The sequence below is a fragment of the Halichoerus grypus genome, chromosome 3 (assembly GCF_964656455.1).
Source record: "Halichoerus grypus chromosome 3, mHalGry1.hap1.1, whole genome shotgun sequence".
Classification (NCBI taxonomy): Eukaryota; Metazoa; Chordata; class Mammalia; order Carnivora; family Phocidae; genus Halichoerus; species Halichoerus grypus.
The window spans coordinates 3619220-3642017 of record NC_135714.1 but is presented as its reverse complement, the minus strand read 5'-3'; the positions used below and the strand labels follow the sequence as shown (position 1 = coordinate 3642017).

Sequence of the window (22798 nt, the reverse complement as noted above, 5' to 3'; positions counted from 1 at the left end):
GGACGGGGCTGTGTGTCCCCACAAACAAGGTGCATCGCGGGCCCTTGCTGTGAGGCCTCCGCCCCAGACCAGCTCCCATCCCCACCCAAACCTGTCTTCTGACCGCTCTTCTGCCCTCCAACAGTGACTACGGATTTGAGCGCTCCCCCTCCTCGGAGTCTGATGTCAGCAAGTGCTTTGCCAGCTTCTGGTTTAACCCCCTGTCCCCGCCAGACAACTGTGTCCTGGGCCAGACCTACAGCAGCAGCCTTGGGTGAGTGCGGCACGCGCCTCCTCGCGCCGCTCTGGGGGCAGAGTCGCGGAAAGAGAAGTCAACCAACGACGCCCTATTGGCTGGGCTCCTGAGAGTCACCCCGGGCACCGATCCTGCAGGGGCTGAATCTGAGCCCACATGGGCAGCATCAGGGACAGAGTGTGCTTTGAGCTGGCTCTGAACAAAGAGCGAAAGCATCAGGTGTATGAAGCTGTGAACCCATAGCTTCAGGAGGTCCCGAGATGCTCTATCTTAAGGTCTCTGTTTCCCTTTGAGGCAGTTTTGAGAGGGGAGAAAACATCAGTGGACTTTTTAGAAAATCCCCATTACTTCCCCTGGGGAAGGGGCAGGGGCAGAGCTTAGGAAGCAGGACCAGATGGTGCAGGTTTTGGCCTCAGCAGTGTAAATTCCATCCATCCATCCATCCGTCCATCCATCTGTCCATCCATCCGTCATCCTTCCAGCACTCACCCATCATCTGTCCATCATCCATCCATCCATCCTTCACCCATCATCTATCCCTCCAACCATCCTTCATCCTTCCATCCATCTTTCACCCATCATCCATCCATCCATCCTTCATCCTTCCATCCATCATTCACCCATCATCCCTCCCTCCCTCCCTCCATCCATCCATCCTTCACCCACCACCCATCCATCCCTCCATCCATCCTTCATCCTTACATCATTCACCCATCTCCATCCATCCATCATCCATCCATCCATTCTTCCATCATTCACCCATCATCCCTCCCTCCCTCCCTCCTTCATCCTTCCATCTATCATTCACCCATCACCCATCCATCTATTCCCCCTTCCATCCATCCATCCATCCATCCATCTTCCTTCCATCCATCATTCACCCATCATCCATCCATCCATCCATCCGTCCACCCATCCATCTTCCTTCCATCCATCATTCACCCATCATCCATCCATCCATCCATCCGTCCACCCATCCATCTTCCTTCCATCCATCATTCACCCATTATCCATCCATCCGTCCATCCATCCATCTTCCTTCCATCCATCATTCACCCATTATCCATCCATCCATCCATCCATCCATCCATCTCTCTTCCATCCATCATTCACCCATCATCCCTCCAGCCATCAGCCACAGCAGCCTCTCTGGTGCACTCACTAGGGTGTGGCAAGCAGGGACACTTGTCAGGAGTGTCAGAGCTAGGGCCCACATCAAGAGTGAAGGGTTGCACATTGGACCATGTGCACACTCTGGGCACCAAGGTGCCGTGGGGGGTAGCTCTTAGATTTATTTTCTTCTGAATTAATCCAGTGTGTTTTGCATGATAAACCCCTGAATGTGTGTCTCCGTGGCTGAGCTCTGGGGGCAGGAGGGGGCTCCAGGCTCAGGGAGGTGGGCAGAGCCAGGCTCTTTGGCAGTGATGCGAGTCTTATGGACCCAGGGTCCCTTGTAGCCTTAGGGAGCTTCACAATCGGCAAGTCAGTTGATGCCAGCCCCGGCCAACCTAAAAGGTCCATCAGAGCCATGGTCTCTGCATCCCAACCCCTGTCCAGCCTCCTCCCAGCCCTGCTCCCCACTCTGGCTCCAGCTGCCCACCACAGGACCTTTGCCCATGCTGGTCCTGCTGCCTGGGTGCCCTTCCCTCTCCTGCTCGCCCTTCCGACTTCAGCTGAAAGCCGCTCTCTCAGGGACTGATTCCCAGAGCTTGTGGGCGGTGATTTTACCTTGATGTGGGGGGTAGCGTGGCGCAGTCTGCCTCCCGCACTGGGCCATCTGCCTGGCAAGGGCAGCGGCTATACGTGGTCCGCCCGTCCCCCAGCAGATACGCGGTGGCAAGGAGTCGCTGGATCAGGTGTCCTCTAGCCGGGTGGTGAGGAAGGGAGCCCCGGCCCCTCTTGGGCACGTTTCTCAGCGAGGCCCCAGCATTCAGGCTGCGCCCAGTCACACCCTCGCCCACAGGAGGTGTTAGGGTTGTCGTAAGTCCTGTGACTGCACAGGGAAGCGGCCGGCCACCCCCCACCTCTCCTGGCCTCTTAGCTCCGACATGGGGCAGCAGTGGCTCTCGGTGGGGCCGGGAGGAGGCCGGGAGGCCAGGAGGAGGCCGGGCATCCGTAAGGAGGCTGCCAGCCGGGAGCCACACCTTGCCACCGGCGAGTCCCTGCCAGGCCACGGGGCCCGTGCCCTCCCCGCCGTCTGTGCAGACCCTGACCCACCCTCTGGCTGCAGGTACCGGAAGGTGGTGTCCAACGTGTGTGAGGGCGGCGTGGACCCTCGGCAGAGCCCCTCGCAGCTGCAGTGCCCGCTCATGCCGCCCCGGGGCCTGCAGGTCAGCATCCGTGGCGAGGCGGTGGCCGTGCGGCCCAGAGAGGACGTCCTGTTCGTGGTGCGGCAGGAGCAGGTGAGCGCGGCGTGCTGTCCCCGCGGGGCCACTCCCGCCGGACAAGCAGGGGACGGGGGGTGGGTGGGTGTCCCCTCTGCTTCCAGGTGGTTTGGAGCAGAATCATCTAGGTGGGCGTTTTCCAAGCTGAGGGGGTAAGAGCAGGTCGGAAGCCCCCTCCCCAGGCCCCGAGCAGCATCCGAACTGCAGAGGACAGTGGAATATGGGGGGTCACCGTGCAACCAGCACACGCGGCAGGGACCCTTCTGTGCATGGCGGAGTGTGTTTACTGGACTCTGACGCTTCCAAGATTTATTCGTTCCTGTGGGTGGCAATTTGTTAAACCTCTAATCATATTGATTTAGTTAATCTGGAATCTTAAGAAAAGCAGACAATTTTAAAAAAAACAACACACACTATTACTTATAATCCCAGAACCAAAGATAAATCCTGAAGGTAGATGATAGACAGATATGGATTTAATTCTATATAATATATACGAATATGTAAATCCCCTCCCAGTCTTCTACTTTCTCTCTTTTTCTCTTTAGTGCAAGTGTTACGTATTTTTCTGACTTAAAAAAAGAATTTATACTCATGGTAGAACATTTGAAAAACACCTAAAATGTCAAGAATATAAATATCACTAAAAACCCTGTTCCGCCCCAAGGTAACAACTGCGAAGTTTTGTATTTTCTTCTAGTCTTTTAAAATTAATACACAGCATGCTTATTTTTCTGATTATAGAAATAGCAAACTCCCTGTAGAGCATCCAAAAACAGAAATCAGAAAATCTTACTGACATGCAGGAAATTCAAAGCCATAGAATGGCACAGAGGAGAAGCCAGCTCCCACCGGAGGGAGACCCGCCCCGGGACCACCGGCCGTCTGTGCACGGGGCTTCGTGGGTGCTCGGATCTTTGGTTAACAAATATGCCGAATGAAGCGAGTTCAGCTTTATAACTGTGTGTGCATTGTTTAGCACACGTCCTTCCAAATATGGTGCCCAGATGATGACAGAGGTCTTTGATGTCTGCTGTCATGCAGACAGGGAGACTGAGGCCAGAGGGCACGGAGCTGTATGTGTGAGCGCCCATGTGCCCAGCTGGGAAACCCTGGCTCAGAGAGGTGCAGTGGCTCACCCGAGGCCACACAGTAACAGGTGACAGAGCTCCGCATGGACATTGCCTGGTCTGTGGTCCCCTGTGCTGATGAGCCTGGTCCTGACATTCATGCTTGGGGCCTCGGGGGTGGCCCCGGGACAGTGGTTGGGCATCTGACACAGCTTGGTGTGGCGGGAGGACGATGCCCCCTCCCCAGGTGGGGCCCCTGGACCCTCAGAGTGGACCCACCTGCTGCCCAAGTTCCAGCACAGACTTCCAGGAAAAATGGCCATCTGCTGCCCCCTAGAGCCTTCCATCTGGGCAACATGGTCCATCTGCTGAGTCCCTAGCTGAAGCCAGGACAGGACAGGCCAGTCAGCCCCACCGCCCCAGTGGTCCCCAGCCTTGATTGCATGGGGTCGTTGGAGTGACCGAAAGATGCTCTCGCAAGAGAGGTCTCCCAGCACACTCCCCTATCCAGAAGGACTGCTGGCTTCCTCATGGACGGGGGGAGAGCTTGGGAGCTTGGGTGGGGGGTGGACACACACTCATGCACGCTCACACACACTCACATTCTCACACACTGACTACAGAATTCAGACACGCCCTCACCATGTGTTCACACACTCGTAAGCACTGACACTGACGCACAAGTCACACCCACCCGCCCTCACGCACAGGCCAAGCTGCGTGCGGAACTAGCTGGATCTGGGGCGGGGGCCAAGTTCTGTAAGCATCTGAGATTTAAAAATAAGAGCTGATAGAGAACCCAGAAATAGGCCCACATAGAAGTATGCAGCTGATTTTGACACAGGAGTGAAAGCATCTCAGGGGAAGGAGGACGGTCCTCAGCAAACGAACTGTCAGTAAAAATGAGCCTCGGCTGGAACCTCACACCTGATCCCAGATCAGCTCAGAATGGACCACAGAGGTCAATGGAAAGCGGAAAACTATCAGTCCTTTGGGAAAGAGATAGAAAATATGCAGATCTAGGGCTAGGCCAAGCATTCATAGAGTGGACGCTGAAAGCATCACCTGTAGAGGAAATTTGGCAAGTCGGACTTTGAGTCAGATACCTGCGTGCTGAGGAAGACCCCGTAGAGAAGGTGAAAAGCAAGCTACGGAGGTAATATTTACCCAGCATGCATCCGGTGAGCACTGGTACCTAGAACACATAAAGAGCAGGAAGAAAACAACGCCCCGTGTAGGAAGCAGGTCAAGGACACAGAGGGACGGTTCACCGCAGACGACGGGCAGGTGACCGGCGAGCCCACGAAAGTCGTTCAGCCTCACTGGCCGTTAGGGAAATGCGAATCCAACCCCAATGACGGGTCACTGCACGCCTACAACAGTGGCCCAAATAAGACACAGCGACACCACCAAGTGCTGGCGAGGATGCAGAGAAGCCGGACCTCCCATGCGCGGATCCCTCATACGCGGGAGCCCAGGATGGGACCACCACGCTGGAAAACAGTGGGGCAGTTTCTTAAAAAACTAAACATGGAACCACCCCGTGACTCAGCACGTGCGCTCCTGGGCGTGTGTCTCGGAGAAATGAAGACTTGTGTCCACACAGAGCCCTGCACGCGAGCGTCCACGGCAGCTTTATGGCAGAAGGGCCAGGAGCTGGGAACACCCAGACATCCTCCGAGGGGCGTCTGCCCGAACAGTGGTGCAGCCACCGCGTGGGACACGACTCCGCAGTGAGAAGGACAGGTGACTGCTACGCGCCACGACCCGGTGAGTCTCCGGAGAGTTAAACTGAATGAGAAAAAGGCAACCCCAGCGACTCTGTGCTGTCGGATTCCATTTATAGGATGTTCTCGAGACGACATGAGTGCAGAAATGGAGGACAGATGAGTCGGGGGTGTGACGGCGGGGCGGGCGGTGGCTCGGTGGCTCGGCACCCCGGCTGTGTCCATGTCCACGTCCTAGCTGTGACATTCTGGTTTCGGCAGGCATTAGCTCCGAGCGTGTGGTATGGGGCACACGGGATCTGTCTTGGTCCCTACAAACCACATGGGAACTGGCGGTTGTCTCAGAATAAGTCGTTCACATCTTGACAGCGGGCATGAGACGCAGCAGGGCACGGGGGTGGGGTTACGGGGACGGATCTCCCTGCCTGCGTGTTTGCTGTCTGTCGCGTGGTTGCTGGACTATGTTCTGATCACAGGGAAAATGACAAGTTATTTTAACCAAGTATAACGTTTAAATCGTTCAACGGGTATCCGTCAGTGGCCCACCGGCAGGAACACGGGGTCCAGAGGCGCACGGTTGTGCCCCGCACAGCTCGGAGCCACCGGGCTTCCCAGGTGCGTCCATCTTGCACAGAGCCCCTGCCCCCCAGAGCAAGGTGGGCTTGAGACCCCGCTCCCGTGGTCCCCATGAGGCCGCATGTCCACAGGGCCCTGGACGGTGAGCCAGTCTGCCCCGCGGTTCTAGCCCAGCACGTGGGGACAATCGGATGCCATGTAAACTGTTGTCCCAGGGACCACGTGCTGTAGGCACAAGACAGCATGCGGTTCTCTCCCGGGTTCGGAGGCTGGAAATCCGAAATTAAGGCGTTGGCAGAGACTGGCTCCCGCTGGAGGCTCTGGGGACGGAGTCTTCCCTGTCTCGTCAGTTTCTGGGGCACTGGTGTCCCTTTTCTGTGGCTCTGTGTGGTCTCTGCCCTGTCGCCACGTGGCCGTCTCTTCTGTGTCCCAAGCCCTTGCCTCTCCTTATAAAGACATGGCCACTGGCTGGGAGCCCATCCTACTCCGGCCTGACCTCATCTTAACTAATCGCTTCTGCAAAGACCCTATTTCCAAATAAGGCCACATTCTGAGTTCTGGGGGCACGTGGATTTGGGGGCACAGACACTGTTCCATCCACCATATCTGTGGAGAAAGTTAAGTGAACGTAATTTATGGGAAAGGGCTTTGTCAAGTTTTCTCTGCAGGCATAGAATGAGAGGATCATAAATGGTCAGTGCGAATCCTGTGTTGTTCTGGGTCAGCAGGAAGTGGTTTTCGGGGCGTTCCTGCAGGGACAGGGCGGTAGGAAGGGGTGATGGGGCAGGGCAGAGGGGAGAGGGGGAGCTCGAAAACACTTTCTTGCTGTGAAGTGGAGAAAGATACTGTTTCCTGTTTCCTACCCTCGATTTCCCGCGCCTCGGTGAGGAAATGGTGGTTTGTGGGGGGGCTGGCTCCCCAGCCGGGGGGCGTGAGGCCGTCAGACAGCCCCGTGCTGCTCAAACCCGGGGAAGGGGCAGCAGGTGCAGGGAGCATCATTCTGCATAGACCCTGCATGTCTGACCGGCACCCCAGCTCCGCAGAGAATGGGATCAAAGAAACACTCAGGAGGCAACCGAGAAGGGAAAACAACGTTTTCCCAATTTTCAGGGAAACCCCTTAGGAGTCTTCCCATGTGCGATCTTCCTGGCCATGTTCCTGACACCCTGCAGCCTGTGCGGGGGGCCTCCCTCCCTCCGGCTCCAGGCTCAGGCCTTAGTGGCTGTCCCCGCCGGCCGGCCCGCCACCCTGAGCGCTCCCTCTGCAGCCGGGCACACCTGGCCCTGGGCCCTGCCCCCATCCTCCTGTGTCTCTGTGGCTCCCGGGCCCGTCTGCCCTCTGCAGCCCTGCACACCAGGCTGGCTGCCCCAAGGGCAGGGCGGGTTTGGTTCCTGGGGGCCCGGGGCCCGCGCCCTTTGAGGGAAGGAGTGAGGGGGTGAAGAGCACGCGAGCCACCGCAGGCCCCTCGGCTTTGCCGTCCCCCCTAAGTGGCCTCGTGGGATTTCCTGCAGGGAGATGTCCTGACCACCAAGTACCAAGTGGACCTGGGGGACGGCTTCAAGGCCGTGTACATGAACCTCACGCTGAGCGAGGAGCCCATCCGGCACCGCTACGAGAGCCCCGGTGTCTACCGCGTGTCCGTCAGGGCGGAGAACGTGGCTGGGCACGACGAGGCCGTGCTCTTTGTCCAGGTCAACTGTAAGTCCGTCGCCCCTTTGAGGCCCAGAGTCCGCCCCTGGGGCAGAGAGAACCTGGTCCTCGGGGGAATGCAGGGAGTCCCCTGGGGCAGCGACAGGAACCCAGGCTGGCGAGCCCGCAGGTGGGGAGCAGGCAGGCGGGCTCAAGTCCACGCCCTGGCAGTGTGTGCGGTGGTAGGCTGGGGGGTGATGCGGGGGGAAGTGATGAAGGTGACCAAGAAGCCCCCTCTGAAATAGCCAGGGCCTTGGTGTCCCCTAACCCCGGCCTTTCCCGTGACCCGCAGCCCCCCTCCAGGCCCTCCACCTTGAAGTGGTTCCCGTGGTCGGCGTCAACCAGGAGGTGAACCTCACAGCCGTGCTGCTGCCCCTGAACCCCAACCTCACCGTCTTCTACTGGTGGATCGGCCACAACCTGCAGGTGCGCAGGCCCCGGGACCCACGGCGCAGCACCGGCTGAGAGTGGGGGGCAGGGCCCTGCCCCGGGGACTGGGCGGAAGGACACAGGGTATGGCAGCGTGGAGTGGAGGCGAGCACACACCAGCCTTTCTTCCGGAGCCCTCGCTGCTCGGGTCCGCCTCTGAGTCTGGCAGACGCAGAAGAAAGCGGACCAGACCCGGCCTTTTCCTGGGGAAAGAGATGTGAACAAAGCAGGTGACCCGAGTTGTGATAAGCGTCACAGGAAGGGGATGGGAGAGGTGTTGTGAGCTCCAGGGAAGATCAGGACGTTTCTAGTCTTGGTGTTGGGTGTGGTCAGGGAAGGCTTCATGGAGGAGGGGGCCACTGGGGCTGGACCTGATGTCAGAAGCCTCACCCAGAGCCCTGGGTTGTACCCTGTAAGCAGCGGGGAGCCGCAGATGATGGCTGGTAGCAGGGCTGGAGGGTCTCTGTGGGCAGGGATGCCCATCCTTAGCCTGCGGGCCCTCAAGACCCACAGGGGGCCATCCTTCCCTCATTCAGTGGGTTGCAGCCCTGCACCCCAAGCAGAAAGACCCCAACAGCGGCTGAAGGCCCAGACGCAGAGGCCCCAGGCTGTATTTCTCTGGAATGTGGAGGGTTGAGGAAGGTGCTACGCTCTGGGTTCAAACCACAGCTCGGCTTCTTCCAGCCCAGCAATCCGGGCAGTCCAGGAGGAAGGGGACACCGGGACACTCGGCCCAGGCTACAACGGCTTAGAGCCAGTGGCTCTGGGGGTGGGAGCGTCCTCCCCGTGCCCCCCGGTGCTGCCCCCATGTCCTGACCAGAGCAGGGGAGAGTGCGCGTTCTCAGTGAGGCCCTGGGCAGCGGGAGGGACCATGGGTCCGGCTGTCCCATGTGGGGCTGCCCGCCACCCCCGGCCCTGACCCCCACTCGTGTCCCCTGCAGCCCTTGCTCTCCTTGGAGAACTCCGTGACCACGCGGTTTGCAGACACAGGGGACGCGCGTGTGACGGTGCAGGCGGCCTGTGGAAGCTCAGTGCTGCAGGACTCCAAGGTGGTCCGCGTGCTGGGTGAGTCCCCGTGCCCGGGTCGGCAGCGCGTCTCGTCCTTCGCAGGAGCCCCGGGTTTGGGTGACGGGGGGACTGTAAGCCGCAGACACCTGGTTATGCTGGGCAGCCGCAGGCTAGAGAGAGGAGCCTGTGAACACAGCCCGGACGCTCCCCGGCTCCTCGGCCTCAGTTTCCCCGTCTGTAAAAGGAACACGGACACGTGTCTGTGTCCGTGGCTGGTACTCATGGGCCTCACACACCACAGACGGGGGCACGGCTGAGTGATGTGTCACGGTCACCCGGTGATGCCTCCCAGGACCCTGACCTCTCCCGCCACCTGTCCTCTGGGCCCTGTAACACAGCCTTTGTTGAGACTCAGTTCTGAATCCGCACCCCATTTACTGGTGCTCACTGGGGGCCCCAAGGCCCTCGCGGGAGACATTTACCGTAGGAGATTCATCCTAAGCCTGGAAGAGACCCCGCCCCCCAGCCTGTGTGCTGTTGGCCTCGTCACACCAGTGAAACCTCCTTCAGGCTTTGAGAACAGCCTCTCCCGTGGACCAGAGCCATCAGTTAAATATTTAGCCGGCCTGCCCTTGGAACTCCCTGTTCTTGCGTTCACAAACACATGCGCGCAGGGTCCTGAGCTCAGAGCTCGGAAATAGTCTCCCCTACCCCGCTGTGAGATGCTGAGTTCTCTGTTCACAAAGCATGTGTCCCTCGGGCCGCTCATCCCTGCAAAGCCTCCTCCCATTTCCCACGTGAGAAACCCGGGGCTCGGGAGGAACATGGAGAGAGTACAGTGAGCCCCGAGGCTGCGGGTGCAGGGTCTGCTCACCAGCACCAGCAGGTGGCTCTGGAGTGGGCCTCTGAGCTGGGGACCCCGGGACACGTGCGGGAAAGGGAAGGTGCGGCCTCTGCCCTCGCGGGACTCTTACTCTGGTGGGGGGACCAGCCCAGTGAAGTCCATGGATCCCTGGGGGATGGAAACCCAGCCTCATGGGGCGTGCACGTCCTTGAGAGTGAGAGGGCAGATCTTACAGTGTGCGGGCCAGGCCCTCCCTCCCCGGTGGGCACCGTTCATCGTTGTCGTCGGTGGGGCAGTGATCACTACTTGGTGCCGGTCGGTGAGGTGGGCCCTGCCCGGAGCAAGCAGCTGCCGTCACAGGGAGGACTCTCGTTTTCCAAAAGCGGGCCACCGGGTCTGACTGTGGGCAGTCCTGGGCCATCCAGGACGGGTGGCCTCCTGCGGCGGGCAGAGCCCCACTGCCCAGGACTGACCCGCTCGCCCGTCTCTGCCTCTCTCCAGACCAATTCCAGGTGGTGCCTCTGCAGTTTTCCAAGGACCTGGACGCGCACAATCCCAATACCCCTGAGTGGAGAGAGGACGTCGGCCTGGTGGTGACCCGGCTGCTCTCCAAGGTGCCGCCCAGCACCTGCAAGGCGCCCCGGAGAAGCAGGGGGTGGGGGAGCCTGGACCCCCCGGCGGGGCGAGGGGGTGGGGGGGCTGCCCTCAGTGTCAGTGACCCAGCCTCAGGCTGGCTGCCCAGGGGGTTGGAGGACGCTTGGGCCCGCTGCCCTGGCTCTAGGGGACTTGTGGCTGGAGCGCCACCTTGCAGGGGAGGGACAGGCCGGCCTCCTCCGTGCGCATTGAGTGAGCCCCAGCTGTTTGCCCAGGACACAGTCACTGTCCTCTGCTGGCCCAGAATCTCCTGATGGGATTTTCATTTATTCACGGAGTTTCTCTTCTGGGCCGGACACTGGAGACAGAGAGAGGAATCAGTGTGCTTACCCCCGGGGAGCTCACCGAGAGCAGACAGAGGCCTCGGGGTAGGCAGGAACACCGGCCCCTACAGTCATCCATGGCTGCCACCGGCTGAGGCCAGCTCTGGCCGTGACTCCCCTCCATCCGTTAATAATGCTGGTGATACTGTCCTGAATAGGAGTTTGCCAGGTGAAAGTGCACGGAGTGGGGTTCTCAGGAGGCAGAGGGACCTGCAGAAGCTGAGCTTTGTGGGTTGAAGGAGTTGTATGATCAGGAGCCCTGACATCTGGAAGGACACTAGCCAGAGAGGGGCCAGCTCAGTTACCCTGGCCACGGTGTGAGGAGCAGACTAGAGGGGACAGGCCTGGCCCAGGGGAGGCTGGTGTCGGGGGTGAAGGGCAGAGGCACCAGGAGGGCTGCAGGAGGTGGAATGTGGTCACGGGGTCCTGGGGCCATCCCCGTGTGTGCAGGGGGCAGGAATAGCTCGCAGGACAGATGGCCAGGACTTGGACAGGCCAAGAGTGGAGAGAGGGTAATCCTGGGGGCCCCGGAGTGCAGCAGGGGACAGAGGAGGCAGGTGGGTCAGAGTGGCTCGTCTGTGTCCCCACAGGAGACCAGTGTCCCTGAGGAGATGCTGGTGACCGTTGTAAAGCCGGGACTGCCCACCTTGGCCGACCTGCACGTGCTCCTGCCCCCTCCCAGGCCCACAAGGAAGAGGAGCCTCCCCAGTGACAAGGTATCTCCTATGTCCGCGGGACCCAGGTTCTCTCTGCACCGCCTGGGCTTCGCGGCCTAGTGCCGGGGGCTTGGGGGGCACCCACAACCAGCACGGAAGTCTCAGCGGCCACGGAAAGGCCCATTTCTCGCCGATCACTGCCCAACACAGGTGGCTGGCTGCCCCCCTAGGACCCGGGTGGTCTCCAAGGTCACTGTTTTGGGGATTGGGGAGGCACAAGGGCACCGGGGCCAGACCACCCCACAGGGGGACGTGCGTCACCTCCTTTCCCATTCTGCTGGCTGGCGCTGGTCACCCCGGCCCGAGCTGACTGTGAGGGCCATGGACTCCCACGGCGTGGGTCTCAGGACTCAGCCCCCATGTAGTCAGCAAATGTCTTCACTGCGTAGCCCAGCTTCCAAATAATAGCCCTCATCTGGAGGGGCGGAGGACCCGCTGTGTGGCGGGCATGGGATGGGGACCCAAAGATAAGTCGGAGCCGCTTCATGCCCCCAGGGTAGCTGTCACTGTTCCCAAAACAGACAGCCAGCTGGGTTGCGTGCAGAATCGGGACCCCTCCTGCGCTGCCGAGCCCCGCCGCCGGCTGCTCCCCGAAAGGGTAGACTGAGTTAGCAGATGACGCGGCACTCCGCCCCGTGGGGCGCGGACCCAGGAGCCCCGCAGCTGTCCATCCACGCGCACGCGCACAGGGAGGGTCACAGCGGCCCAGTGGCCACACGTGCCTCAACGGGGTGGGTGAACGAGATGCGTGCCCGCGCACCACCGAACCTTCCTCAGCCGTAAAAAGCAAGGGAGCTCTGACACCTGCTACCGTTTGGACGAAGCCCGCGAACGGGATGCCGAGGGAGGGAAGCGGGTCCCGGAGGCCACCCGCTGCACGACCGCGTTGATGGAATTGTCCACAACAGGCCGGTGCACGGAGGCGGAAGGCGGAGGTGGTTGCCAGGGGCGGGAGGGGCGGGCACCTGGTTTCCGGAAGGAAGGATGAAAATTTCTGGAACCAGATCGTGCTGATAGTCGCACAGCTGCAAATATACCAAAAACTGGAATTGTGCGCTTGAAGAAAGTACATGTTATCTCAAAAAAAAAATATGAGTCAGCAGCTCAGCTACCCCCGGACTAGTCGTGAGACAGATGCTCACGGAGGCCGTCTGGAAGACGGACCAGCACTGCGCAAGGGCAGCAAGGCCCCCGGCACCCCTGAGGGTGGGCGGTCGCATCTCCTTCTACAGGCGAGGGAAGGGAGGCTCGGTGGGGGGCGCATCAGGAAGGACAGAGGGGACACGGAGCCCCACGGTCGCTCTGGCTGCAGGCCCACCATGCCCAGGCTGCCTCCTAGTAGACACGTAACTGTGTGGGCCTGACCCCAGCATTTCCCAAAGGGCATCTGCATCCGCACCTGGGGGCGCCCAGGCCTGCCAAGCCCCGGGCCCTGCCGATGCGGGGTCTCTGGAGGTGGGACTGCAGAGGCTAGAGAGGGACTGTACCCATTTCTCAGACGGGGAGCTGACCGTAGAGGCTCGGCAGCTTGGGGAAGGCACGGCGGGGCTCGGGGGCCTCCCTCACTCTTGCCCCCCGAGTTGGCGAGCAGATGAGCTAATTCTGCAGTAGTCAGGTGTGGGCGCTTAGGAGAGATTTGGAAGGAGGCGGAGGAGGGACCGAGGGGCACCCCCACCCCCGTTGTCCTGAGTGCTGAGAGTAAGCCGCGGGCCGAGGTCGGTGAAAAATCACAGGGACTCGTCCTGGCCACGGACGGCGCGGCAGCCCCCTGGCCCTTGCTGGGCGCTGGGCACGGGGCCGGAGGCATCCCACGAGGTGTTCCTCTGAAGCCTCGCATCGACCTCGGAACAGAGAGGTGCTGGGGTCTCCAGTGGTGCAAAGCCACGTGCCTTCAAATCCGGGGCGGTTTTGGCTTGTCGTTGTCACGGTCCCTGATGTGGGCTCCTCTTTCCCAGGGAACACCAGGTGCTAAAACGCTGTGCGTGGAGACTGAGTTTGGCCCCCCAAGGCACCTGGGAGGGGGGTGCTGGGGACTGCCATCCCTTGGGAGGTCCCCTTCCCCAATGCCTCTACACCCACGTGTTGGAGGAATGACCTCTGAGCACCCACAAGGGCCAGTTGGTTCCCTTCTGAGCACCAGGAAGACGCCCCCTCGTGAAACGGCAAGCCAGCCCCATCTCCCACCCCTGCGGCCTCCACATCACCTCCTGGGATGGCTCTCCCTCATGTGTGGGGTCACTTCCTTGCCTGGGTCACCTGTCCTGTCCCCATCTCATTCTCTTCTCGGTCTTCCTCCTCTGAGAAGACTTCCCTGACCACTGCCAGGCCTGAGGGCCTCCTGGAGCACCCCTGGGTTCCCCAGCTTCACCACACTCTGGTCCCGACCAAAATGAGAGCTCTTAGGCCCCGGCTGGGTCACCTTTGTGCCCCATTGTAGGCTCTTGGTGAAAGCTGGCTGCTGGGTGAGTATTTCCATGTTATAGATGAGGAGACTGAGACCCAAGGAGGCTGAGTGCCCCCCAACCCCTTGGCTCTGGAGAGTCAGAGCGGACATCTGCCCAGCTCCCCACTCCCTCCGGTGGGTCCCAGAAGACCCTCTTCACTCTCCCCCTCCTGCTTTCAGAGACTCACGGCCATCCAACAGGTGCTGAAGGCACAGAAGATCAGCTTCCTTCTGCGGGGCGGGGTCCGCGTCCTGGTGGCCATGAGGGACACGGACACAGGTGAGGGGCCAGGCGCTTCCCCCGGCCTGGCCCGGGCTTGTCCCTGCAGGGTGGGGTGGACGTGCATCCCGGCCCCTGTTACTTCGGGGACTGGGGGCAGAGGGCTCCTCCTGCCTGGGTGGTCGCCTCCAGTTACGACCGGGTCAGGTCCAAGGGCCTCGCTCTCTACACACCGAGCACTGGCTTTGATTTACATGGACATTTAGGGTCTCAGGTGACCTCGGCCCCCCGCCCCCACCGGTCGCAGTGTGACCTTTCCCATTTTGGGCAAGCATGTTTGCAGAAGCTGAGGAGCTTCCCTCTGCTCTGGAGAGACATGTGCCCATCGGGAAACGTGGCAGGCTTGCCGCACGCCAGCAGAAGTGTGCCCAGAGGGGTTCTGTCCGCTTCCAGAAGGAAGGCCCAGGGCCCCGCGGGTACACAGTGGGAGTCCAGGGGGCCCAGGGGCCGGGGTTCCCCGAGACCTGCCCACGCCGCTCAGCCACATCCGGAGGACCTGCCAGACCATCTTCCTGTCCCGGGAGACCGGGGAGGGGACGGGTGCCCCCCCCGACCCGACCACCGGCTGCTTTGCTTGCAGACTCGCAGAGGCTGGGAGGCCCTGGCGGCTACTGGGCAGTGGCGGTCCTCTTGGTCATCGGACTCTTCGCGGTGGGCGCGTTCATCCTCTACAAGTTCAAAAGGCAAGGCCACCTGGCAGGCTGGGCGCGAGGTCAGGCCTTGGGCAGCAGCTGCAGGGGACGGGCACTCGTGTAGGCTCGCTCTGGGTTCTGAATGGCCCCAGCCCCAGGAGGGCGGGTGGGAGACAGCGGCTCACGAACCTCCGAGCATCTTCCAACCCCACCTTCCTCTCTGCGGGCATTCCCAGCTTTATCTCCCTCAAGTCCACCCCGCCTTGGAGGGCGGCCCCTCTGAAAGCAGGATTTGTCACAGCTCAGAAGTGGCATCTGAGACCAGGATTTCTGGTGCTGAAGCCGGGGCCCCTCCCGACCCCAAAACAGCGTCAGGTTCAAGCCGGTAGGGACCGAGCCCCAGGACTGTAACTGCAGGTGCCCACTCTGCAGCTCACTCCGGGCTGGGGCAGAGGGGCTCCCTTGCTGGCCAGGCACCTTCCGGGCCCCGCTGAGCGGCCGTCTTCAGATGGATGAAAGATGCCCCTGGCCCTCGAGAGGCAGGTGCACGCCCCCTCTGCCTCCATGGCCTCTCTGGATCACCTTTGCATGGGCCAGGTGGAGAGCTGCGGACCACTTGATTCTGACTGAGGCAGGGGTCCCCGTGATCTCCATTTGAAGAATCTGCTCTCAGCCTCAAGGCTCTGTCGTCTCCTCCTGCCCCCGATGTGCATGGTGCCGGCCGCAGCCCCGCCATCCGCATGGGTATCCGGCTGATCCCCACACACAGGGCAGCCCCCCCCCCAGTGAAGGGGCATCCCTGATCCCCACCCCACTCCCTTCTTACTGCTCCAGCCTGTTCCAACACTCAGGTTCCCTCAGAGGCCACAGGGGTGTGGCCTTACCAGGTGGGACTTGTGTTATGGCCTCGGTTTCCCGCACTGTGGAATGGGCGCGCTGGTTCTCCCTGGGGCGTTAAAGGCCAGCGTCCGGCCAGGCCTCCCCCTACTGTGCAAGTGTGTGTGGGAGCCTGGCATCCTGTGTATTTGCAGAGATTAAGCAAAAGGGAGAGCCTTCTAGCCGTATCTGCCCCGTCCGGGTCTCTGCCCTGGAGCACCCTTCACCCTGAGCGCAAGGCCCCATCCAGACTCCTGCCCTGCCGCTGAGCAGCTCCGCGGCGTCCCCTCCCCAGGCCTCAGCTTCCTCATCTGTAAAAGGGGACTAAGGAGGGGGTGGGAAAAGGGAAGGAGGAAAAGAACAGAAGGAGAGGGAGGAGGAGGGGAAGAGGAGGAGGAGAGGAGAAGAGGGAGGAGGGGGACGGGAGAGAGAGGAGGAGGACAGGGAGGACGCTGAGTGGGCCCAGAAGGTGCCCCGGACAGGGGTGAGGGTGTACGTGCTGGTCCGCCGCCTGGCACGCTGAGTGTTGTTAGCGAACTGATCGTGCTCCCTGGGTGGGATGGGTCGCCATGGAAACAGTGCAGCCCGGTTCCGGGGGCGAGTGTGCACCCCCAGAGCGCCGATCACACAGGGAAGGCGAGCACAGCAGACAGGTGCCAGGTCGCAGGGAAATGCCCCGCTGGTCCCGAGGCTCTGGGGTCGGACGTGGCCTGTGGGGGTCTGGGGAGCGGGCTCGGTTTCTGGCGGCGGCTCGGCTGCTGTAACAAAGAGCCCAAGGGTGACTTCCTGCTCGTGCTGTCCCCTGCAGGGGCTAGCCTCTCGTCCTCCCTCAGGGTCAGGGCCTTTTCGGGGTACAGGAGCCACAGCAGAGGGAAATGAGTTCTGGGGGAACGAGTCATCCTATAAGGGTTCCAGCCGGAGGTAACGTGTCCCCTTCAGTCGCCCTCAGCGGTCTGCGCCCTGCACTCCTGCAGGACTGGCCGGGCCTGGCGAGCAGTGTCGGAGGGAGCCTGCTCCTTCTCGGGGACCGTGGGCTCTTTCGGGGTCTCAGACTAACTAGGCATCAGACGCGGAGGAGCCTGGCCTGGGGACCCCGTGCCCAGTCCCAGCACAGGCATGGGGGCTGTGCTCGCAGTCTCCTCTCCCTCTGGCCCTGGAGGGACAGGAAATCGGGACCGCACAGCCCCAGGACCTGGACAGGACTCAGCAAGCCCCTCTCAGAGCCGGGTGGGCATCCCGTGTGCCATGGGAATGCATGTCCCACCCACCCTGTCAGCGCCCAGGACGCTGCTTTCCCACAAACCGGATGACGGGGGACTAAAGACAGTAAAACACCCCCTCCCTGCAATACGACCTCAGTCCAGTCCCCGGGGGAGCCAGACAAGGCACACCCATGCACTGGGGCCCAGGGAAATCCAGGGCTGTGGGAGCTCACAGGAGGGAGGGCTTCCTGGAGGAGGTGGTCTGCAGCAGAGAAGGGGCAGGAGGAGAGATCCAGGAGTGTTGTCTGCACCATGCCCAGGAGTGGTCTGGGGCCCAGCGGCCCGGGTGGGACAGCCCCCTGAGCCCCTCCTCTGCCCCGCAGGAAACGCCCCGGGAGGACCGTGTATGCCCAGATGCACAACGAGAAGGAGCAGGAAATGACGAGCCCCGTGAGCCACGGCCAGGGCGTCCAGAGCGTCATCCAGGGTGAGGAGTTTATAGATGATGATCTCGACTCGCAGACTCTAGGTAACGCCCGCCCTGAAAACCCCCCTCCCCACCCTCCTGCGGGTCCCCGCCTGGCCGCCTCTGGCCAGCTAAGGGCACAGGACCCAGGCCCAGGCGGACGGTGGTGCTGTCCCCTCCGGCTGACGAGGGCACGGCCGGAGCTTAAAGGGGGGTCTGGGGGCACGGGGCACCGCCCTCTGCAGCTGACACGGTGCCCTGTTACTGCGGCCTCACCCTCGCGGCCCGGCGCTTCTCCCCCACGTCTCTCCCGAGGTGGCACTGAGGGTGGCCAGAGTCACCTCCGGGCTTCCGTGCTTGGCCTGGGCCGTTGACAGCGGTCAGCTGTGCCCTCCGCAGGGCTGTCCCCCGAACGCCTGCCGTGGCCTCTCCGTGTGGCTCGGGCTCCCGCACAGCGTGGTGGCCGCGTCCTCAGAGCCCTGAGAGAGCCCAGTCAGCCGCGTCACCCTCCATGACTGTCACCCCGGTCACCTGCGTCTCTATCGCTCGAGGCAACCAGAGTCTGTCCATCTTCAGGGGAGGGGACACGGTCTCCACCCCCGGGGGGGAGGCCCCGGGCCACACTGAGGAGCATGACACGTCCCGCCCGTACCCCGTCTCTCGGCGGCCGGTCCCCACCTCTCCCAGGCCCGCAGCCAGGGCCCGGCGGCACGGAGGTGCCGTGACAGTGTCGGTCCCGTGCGCCCCGCGGCCGGCACTGGGACCTCCCTCTCCGCGTCTGGCGTGCCCTCAGAGCTGGGAGAGGCGGAAATCAGAGTCCGCCCTGTCAGTGGTTGAAGGGGAGGCTCAGAGAAGTCATTCACCCCGGGGTGGCCGGAGAGAGGACCCCCACCCTTTCTCCAGCCCCCATCTCGGCGGGGTCCCTGTCTGTTGGCACAAGGGCCCATTGTCTCCCACTCCTGCCAGCCCCGCCGTGCTCCCCGGGAGCGGTGTCTCTGCCCCTTCCTGGGACATCGCAACAGCTCTGACGTCCTGAGCGCCGGCTCCGTGCTGGGCCTGGGCTGAGGGGCTGCCGTGAGCCGGGCCATTGGACAGATGAGAAAGCTGAGGTTCGGAGTGGTCACTCAGCCTGCCCAAGTCACTTGGCTGATGAGAGAGGGATTCAGGCCCAGCTCTGCGGCTCCAAAGCCTGTGCCCTCCCCTAGCACTGCAGCCCCCAGGCTCGGGGTGCGATCCCTGTGCACCCCCAGGGGCCCCCTCCACCCATCTCTCCCCTGCCTGGGGCTCCACGCTGCCTCCCATGTCGCCCGGTCCCCACCTTCATGCGGGTGGTGTCTCAACCCCACGACCGGCCGCAGAGGCTCTGAGCGGACCTGGGGCTTCCCAGGCTCGGACGGAGGGTGTGGGTGTCCCTGGGAAGACCCGAGCTCTGCTCCCCTGCCTGTGGCACCTGTTTGCGCTCAAGCTCCTGAAGAACAATAAGAGCATAATAATAACAGGTTATTTTAATCGAGCACTTAGTATGCGCCAGGTGCATGTTCCCATGGAATCCCCACGTGGTCCGTGAAGGGCGGTGCTCTGATGCCCACGTTCCAGATGGCAAAACCAAGGCCATAAGGTGATGGACCTTGACGAGGGTCTCAGCCAGCGGGTCCGGCTCATGACCCCGCACGCTGCGCCCGGCAGGTGCCGCTGTGGGCCGCCTTGTCCCCGAGCGCGGGCGGCGCTGTGGGCCGCCTTGTCCCCGAGCGCGGGCGGCGCTCCAGGGCAGCCCCTCCCCTCTCCCAGGCTCCCGCTGCAGCCCCCCAGGACCCTCCCAGCTAAGGCCTGCGTTTCTGACGTCACCGCGCCCCTTCTGTCTCCCGCCTCTCCGGACCTCCCCACGCCGTGCCCTGCAGCGCCCACTGCCCGGAGGCCCGCAGCCCCTCCCTCAGCCCCCTGCGGCTGCCGCCCCAGCCCGCCCCGCCGCAGGTCAGCCTTGGCCTCCCCTCCCGAGGCCCGCCGGGGTCCACTGCTCGCGACAGCCCTGGAAGAACCCGCCCTGTCACGCACGCAGGAGATGGAGACCCCACCGCCCCGCGGCGCGCTCGGGCACCAGCCGCATGGGGGAAGGACCCCGGGATGCGGCCGCACGGTGGCTGCGTGGCGCCCTCTGCGGCGGCGGCGGGGGCCTGAGCTCACGGGCGGGCCTGTCTGTTTCCTAGGGAATCACTCCGGCGTGGTCCTGAGTATCAACTCCCGAGAGATGCACAGCTACCTGGTGAGCTGATGTCCCCGGACGCCCGCGCCCGGGACACTCTCCTCTGCGCCGTCTCATCCCCGGAGGGCACAGGTGCTGGGACCCGCGTCCCCTCAGAAACCTGCGGAAGCACCACTCCCTCCAGCTGTCCCCACGCCCGGTGACAGACGTCCCCTGTCTTCAGCTCACGCCCGCCCAGCCCACGAGACGCACGGGGGCAGCCTGCGGCCCCCCGCCCCCAATCCCCCGGACACCAGGCCCACGGCGCCCCCACCCCGACTCTGGGCACTTCTCTGCCCCTGGCCCCCTGCGTGGCTGGCCCTGTTGATGACACGTCGCCCCAGCCCGAGGCCCGGCCGCCCCGGAGCCGGGGAGGCGAGCCTGCCGGGGCTGCCCATCACTCTGCACCGTGGGCCCTGTCCCCGCACAGGGCGCCCGCAGAGGGCGCCGGAGTCCTGCTTTCTTGCTCATCACCCCCAGGAGGGCGGCTCCTACCCGCATGGCCTCCTATCTCGGGCACCCTCCAGAATCCAGAAAACCTCCGCCCAGGCCCCACCCCCGCCCCAGGCCCTCCCAACACCGCCCTCCGCGCCTCTCTCTGTCTGCCTCCTTTTAAACTGCAGATGATGTAAACACCTCTCTAGGCGGGCAGCGGCCATCCGCAGAGCCCCCTTCTCGGAACCGTTTCTCGAGGGCCCAGCTCCCCTGCGTCTCCTGGCTCCGCTCCATCCCTGGGGCCCAGAGGGCCCAGCGCTCTCCCAGCTTGCCCCCCCCGGCCCCCTGGGGCCCTCACGCTTCCCGGACTCCCTGCCCACCACCAGGGTCTCCTCCTCCGGCGGGCGTGGCAGGGCCCCCCCCCAGAGATGCGCCAAGGGTCCTGTGCTTCCCAACAGTTTGAGGACCCCGGGTAGGAGCCCCCAGACCAGCCGTGGTTTCAGATGGCAGACGGGAAGGGCCATCCAGGGGTGCGCCCCTCATTCTGAAAATGGAGGAGTTGAGGCCCAGAGAGGGCGTGATTTTCCCCAAGTCACACAGCAAGACCATAGCAGAGGTGCCCCAGGGACTAGCCCTCTGCCCCCCTCACACCCCCCACCCCCCTGTGCAGCGATTCTGCTCACTCACAGATGCCTAGAATCAGGGACGCTAGCCTCAGTCTACACATGTGAATATATGGGGGGAGATGTTCACCTTTTGCCTTGAAACCGGAAGTCAGTATTCTCCTCCCTCCCTCCCTCTGCCCCTCTGCCTCTCCCTGTCCCTCTCCCCTCCTTGCCCTCCCTCCACCCCTCCTCCTCTCCCCTCCCAGGCAGGGCTCTCCGTGGCTCAGGGCCTTTCCCTAGGACGTGGGGACACCAGAGCCCCGGCTAGGTGCTCCCTGGCTGCTGGTGAGTCCAGAATGAAGCCTAGCAGGGCATTACCCACGTCCCCTAGAAGAGGACCATGGCCTGCAGGAGGGGAGGCCCAGGGATGCACCCTCACACCCACAACAGCCCCCTACATGCAGGAGTCCCTCAGTCTTCGTGTGTTACAAATAGGGACTCAGACTGCGGGGAGGAAGGGGTCACAGTGTGTCACATGCCAGGTGGAGGAGGCCACCTGCTCACCAGCTGGGGCTCCTGGGCCGCACTCCAGAGGTCACCCTGTAAGTTGTTCTCAAGACCCTCCTTGGGGAAGGGCTGGGGCCCGAGGACCCGGGGACATGTTTGCTGGTGCGGTCGGTGTGGGAAGAGGCCGGGGTTCTCCGGACCTCTGCCACCACCTCCCCCAGCCCGTTAGTCTCCAAAGACAAGTTAGGGAGCCCTGTGTCCTGCCGTCCGCCCCCACCAGCCTGCCCCATGAGCATCAGACACACAGGGTCAGACCCCTGTCAGCACCATCCAGGTCCAAGGTCAAGGTCGGCATGGAGCCCCCCCGGACACAGTCCCCACCCCCCCCCCCAGCTCACCCGTGCCTACGGGTGACGACCCTCTGACCTTCTCTGGCCACTTGGCTTCATTCTCTCTGCTGTTTGGGTAGGGGTATTGTTTTCTTTTTCTCCCTTAGTTATTTGTGTTTTTCTTGTATTTTATTATTTCTATTAAGAGTATTTTGAGTGTGTGGACCCAAGAGCCCGGGAATCAAGTGGCATCTGACCTAACCTTATACGTGTCCATCCCCATAACCGTATGGATCAACATGTAGGTCTATGGATGATCTGGGTGTACGTTTGCGGTCCTGCACATTTGCTGGACAGGTGTCTACAGCGCCTGGGACCACGGTGTGGTCTGCCGTGGGCAGCTGACGCTTCACTCCACCGGGCCAGACCTGTACTTGGTACATGCACATAACAAAGATGCGAAAAGTTCTTTCTTATTTTTCCTTTATAAAATCAATAAATCATTTGTGATGCTTTTAACAAAGATTAAATGAATATAATCAGCTTTTGCCTTATTATGAAGCTCTTCTTCCACATTTGCCTAAACACACGCACGCACACGGGGCCCCTAGAGCTGTGGTCTCAGGGACGCAGGCGAGGGACTGGGGCCGTTCCTGACACCGGGGGCAGGTGGCAGGGACATTAACCTTCTCGGTCCCTGGATCGGGGACCCACTGCCTGCGAAGCAACAATACCCCCATCAGCTTTCGAAGTCCTTACACGCGGGCTGGCGCACCTCCTGCTCTCGAGGCCAGTGGAAGGGCCTGGAAGCATCAGCCCGTCTGCCGGCTGCGGAGCAGAAGCCCCGGGAGCTGGAGGGCCAGGGGATGGACAGCCTGGCACAGCGCCCTCCGGGGCCAACGGTCTCGATCTCTGAAGCGCCATTCGGCCCATCTTTGATGAGCCAGGAGGCCGCGCTCACCCGCCCTGGCCAGGGCTCTGGCCTTGCCACCGTGCCCCGCTGGCCGTGGGGGCCGAGCATCCACAGCTGCGCGGGAACTCCAGCTGTGAGCACTCGTCGAGAAAACCCGTCCTTCCCGCTCTCGGCCTGGGTCAGAGACGAGGAAACACGCCCCAGGCGACCATGTAG

General features: G+C 62.2%; 1 protein-coding gene across 2 annotated transcripts in view; it reads left to right on the top strand.

Annotated features, from left to right (window-relative positions):
- SORCS2 (sortilin related VPS10 domain containing receptor 2) overlaps positions 1-22211 on the top strand; it is a 454863-nt gene extending 432652 nt beyond the window's left edge. Inside the window, exons 17-27 of one of the 2 annotated variants that reach the window (XM_078068347.1) lie at positions 125-253; positions 2466-2637; positions 7504-7690; positions 7974-8107; positions 9052-9175; positions 10464-10576; positions 11530-11655; positions 14279-14378; positions 14959-15061; positions 17472-17575; positions 19759-22211. In XM_078068347.1, the coding sequence (XP_077924473.1) occupies positions 125-253; positions 2466-2637; positions 7504-7690; positions 7974-8107; positions 9052-9175; positions 10464-10576; positions 11530-11655; positions 14279-14378; positions 14959-15061; positions 17472-17575; positions 19759-19823 (1357 nt within the window). In that variant the 3' untranslated portion in view covers positions 19824-22211. Of the gene's footprint in view, positions 1-124; positions 254-2465; positions 2638-7503; positions 7691-7973; positions 8108-9051; positions 9176-10463; positions 10577-11529; positions 11656-14278; positions 14379-14958; positions 15062-17471; positions 17618-19758 lie in introns of both variants that reach the window. The other variant, XM_078068348.1, reaches the window with a different exon arrangement.
- Positions 22212-22798: the final 587 nt, after the last annotated feature.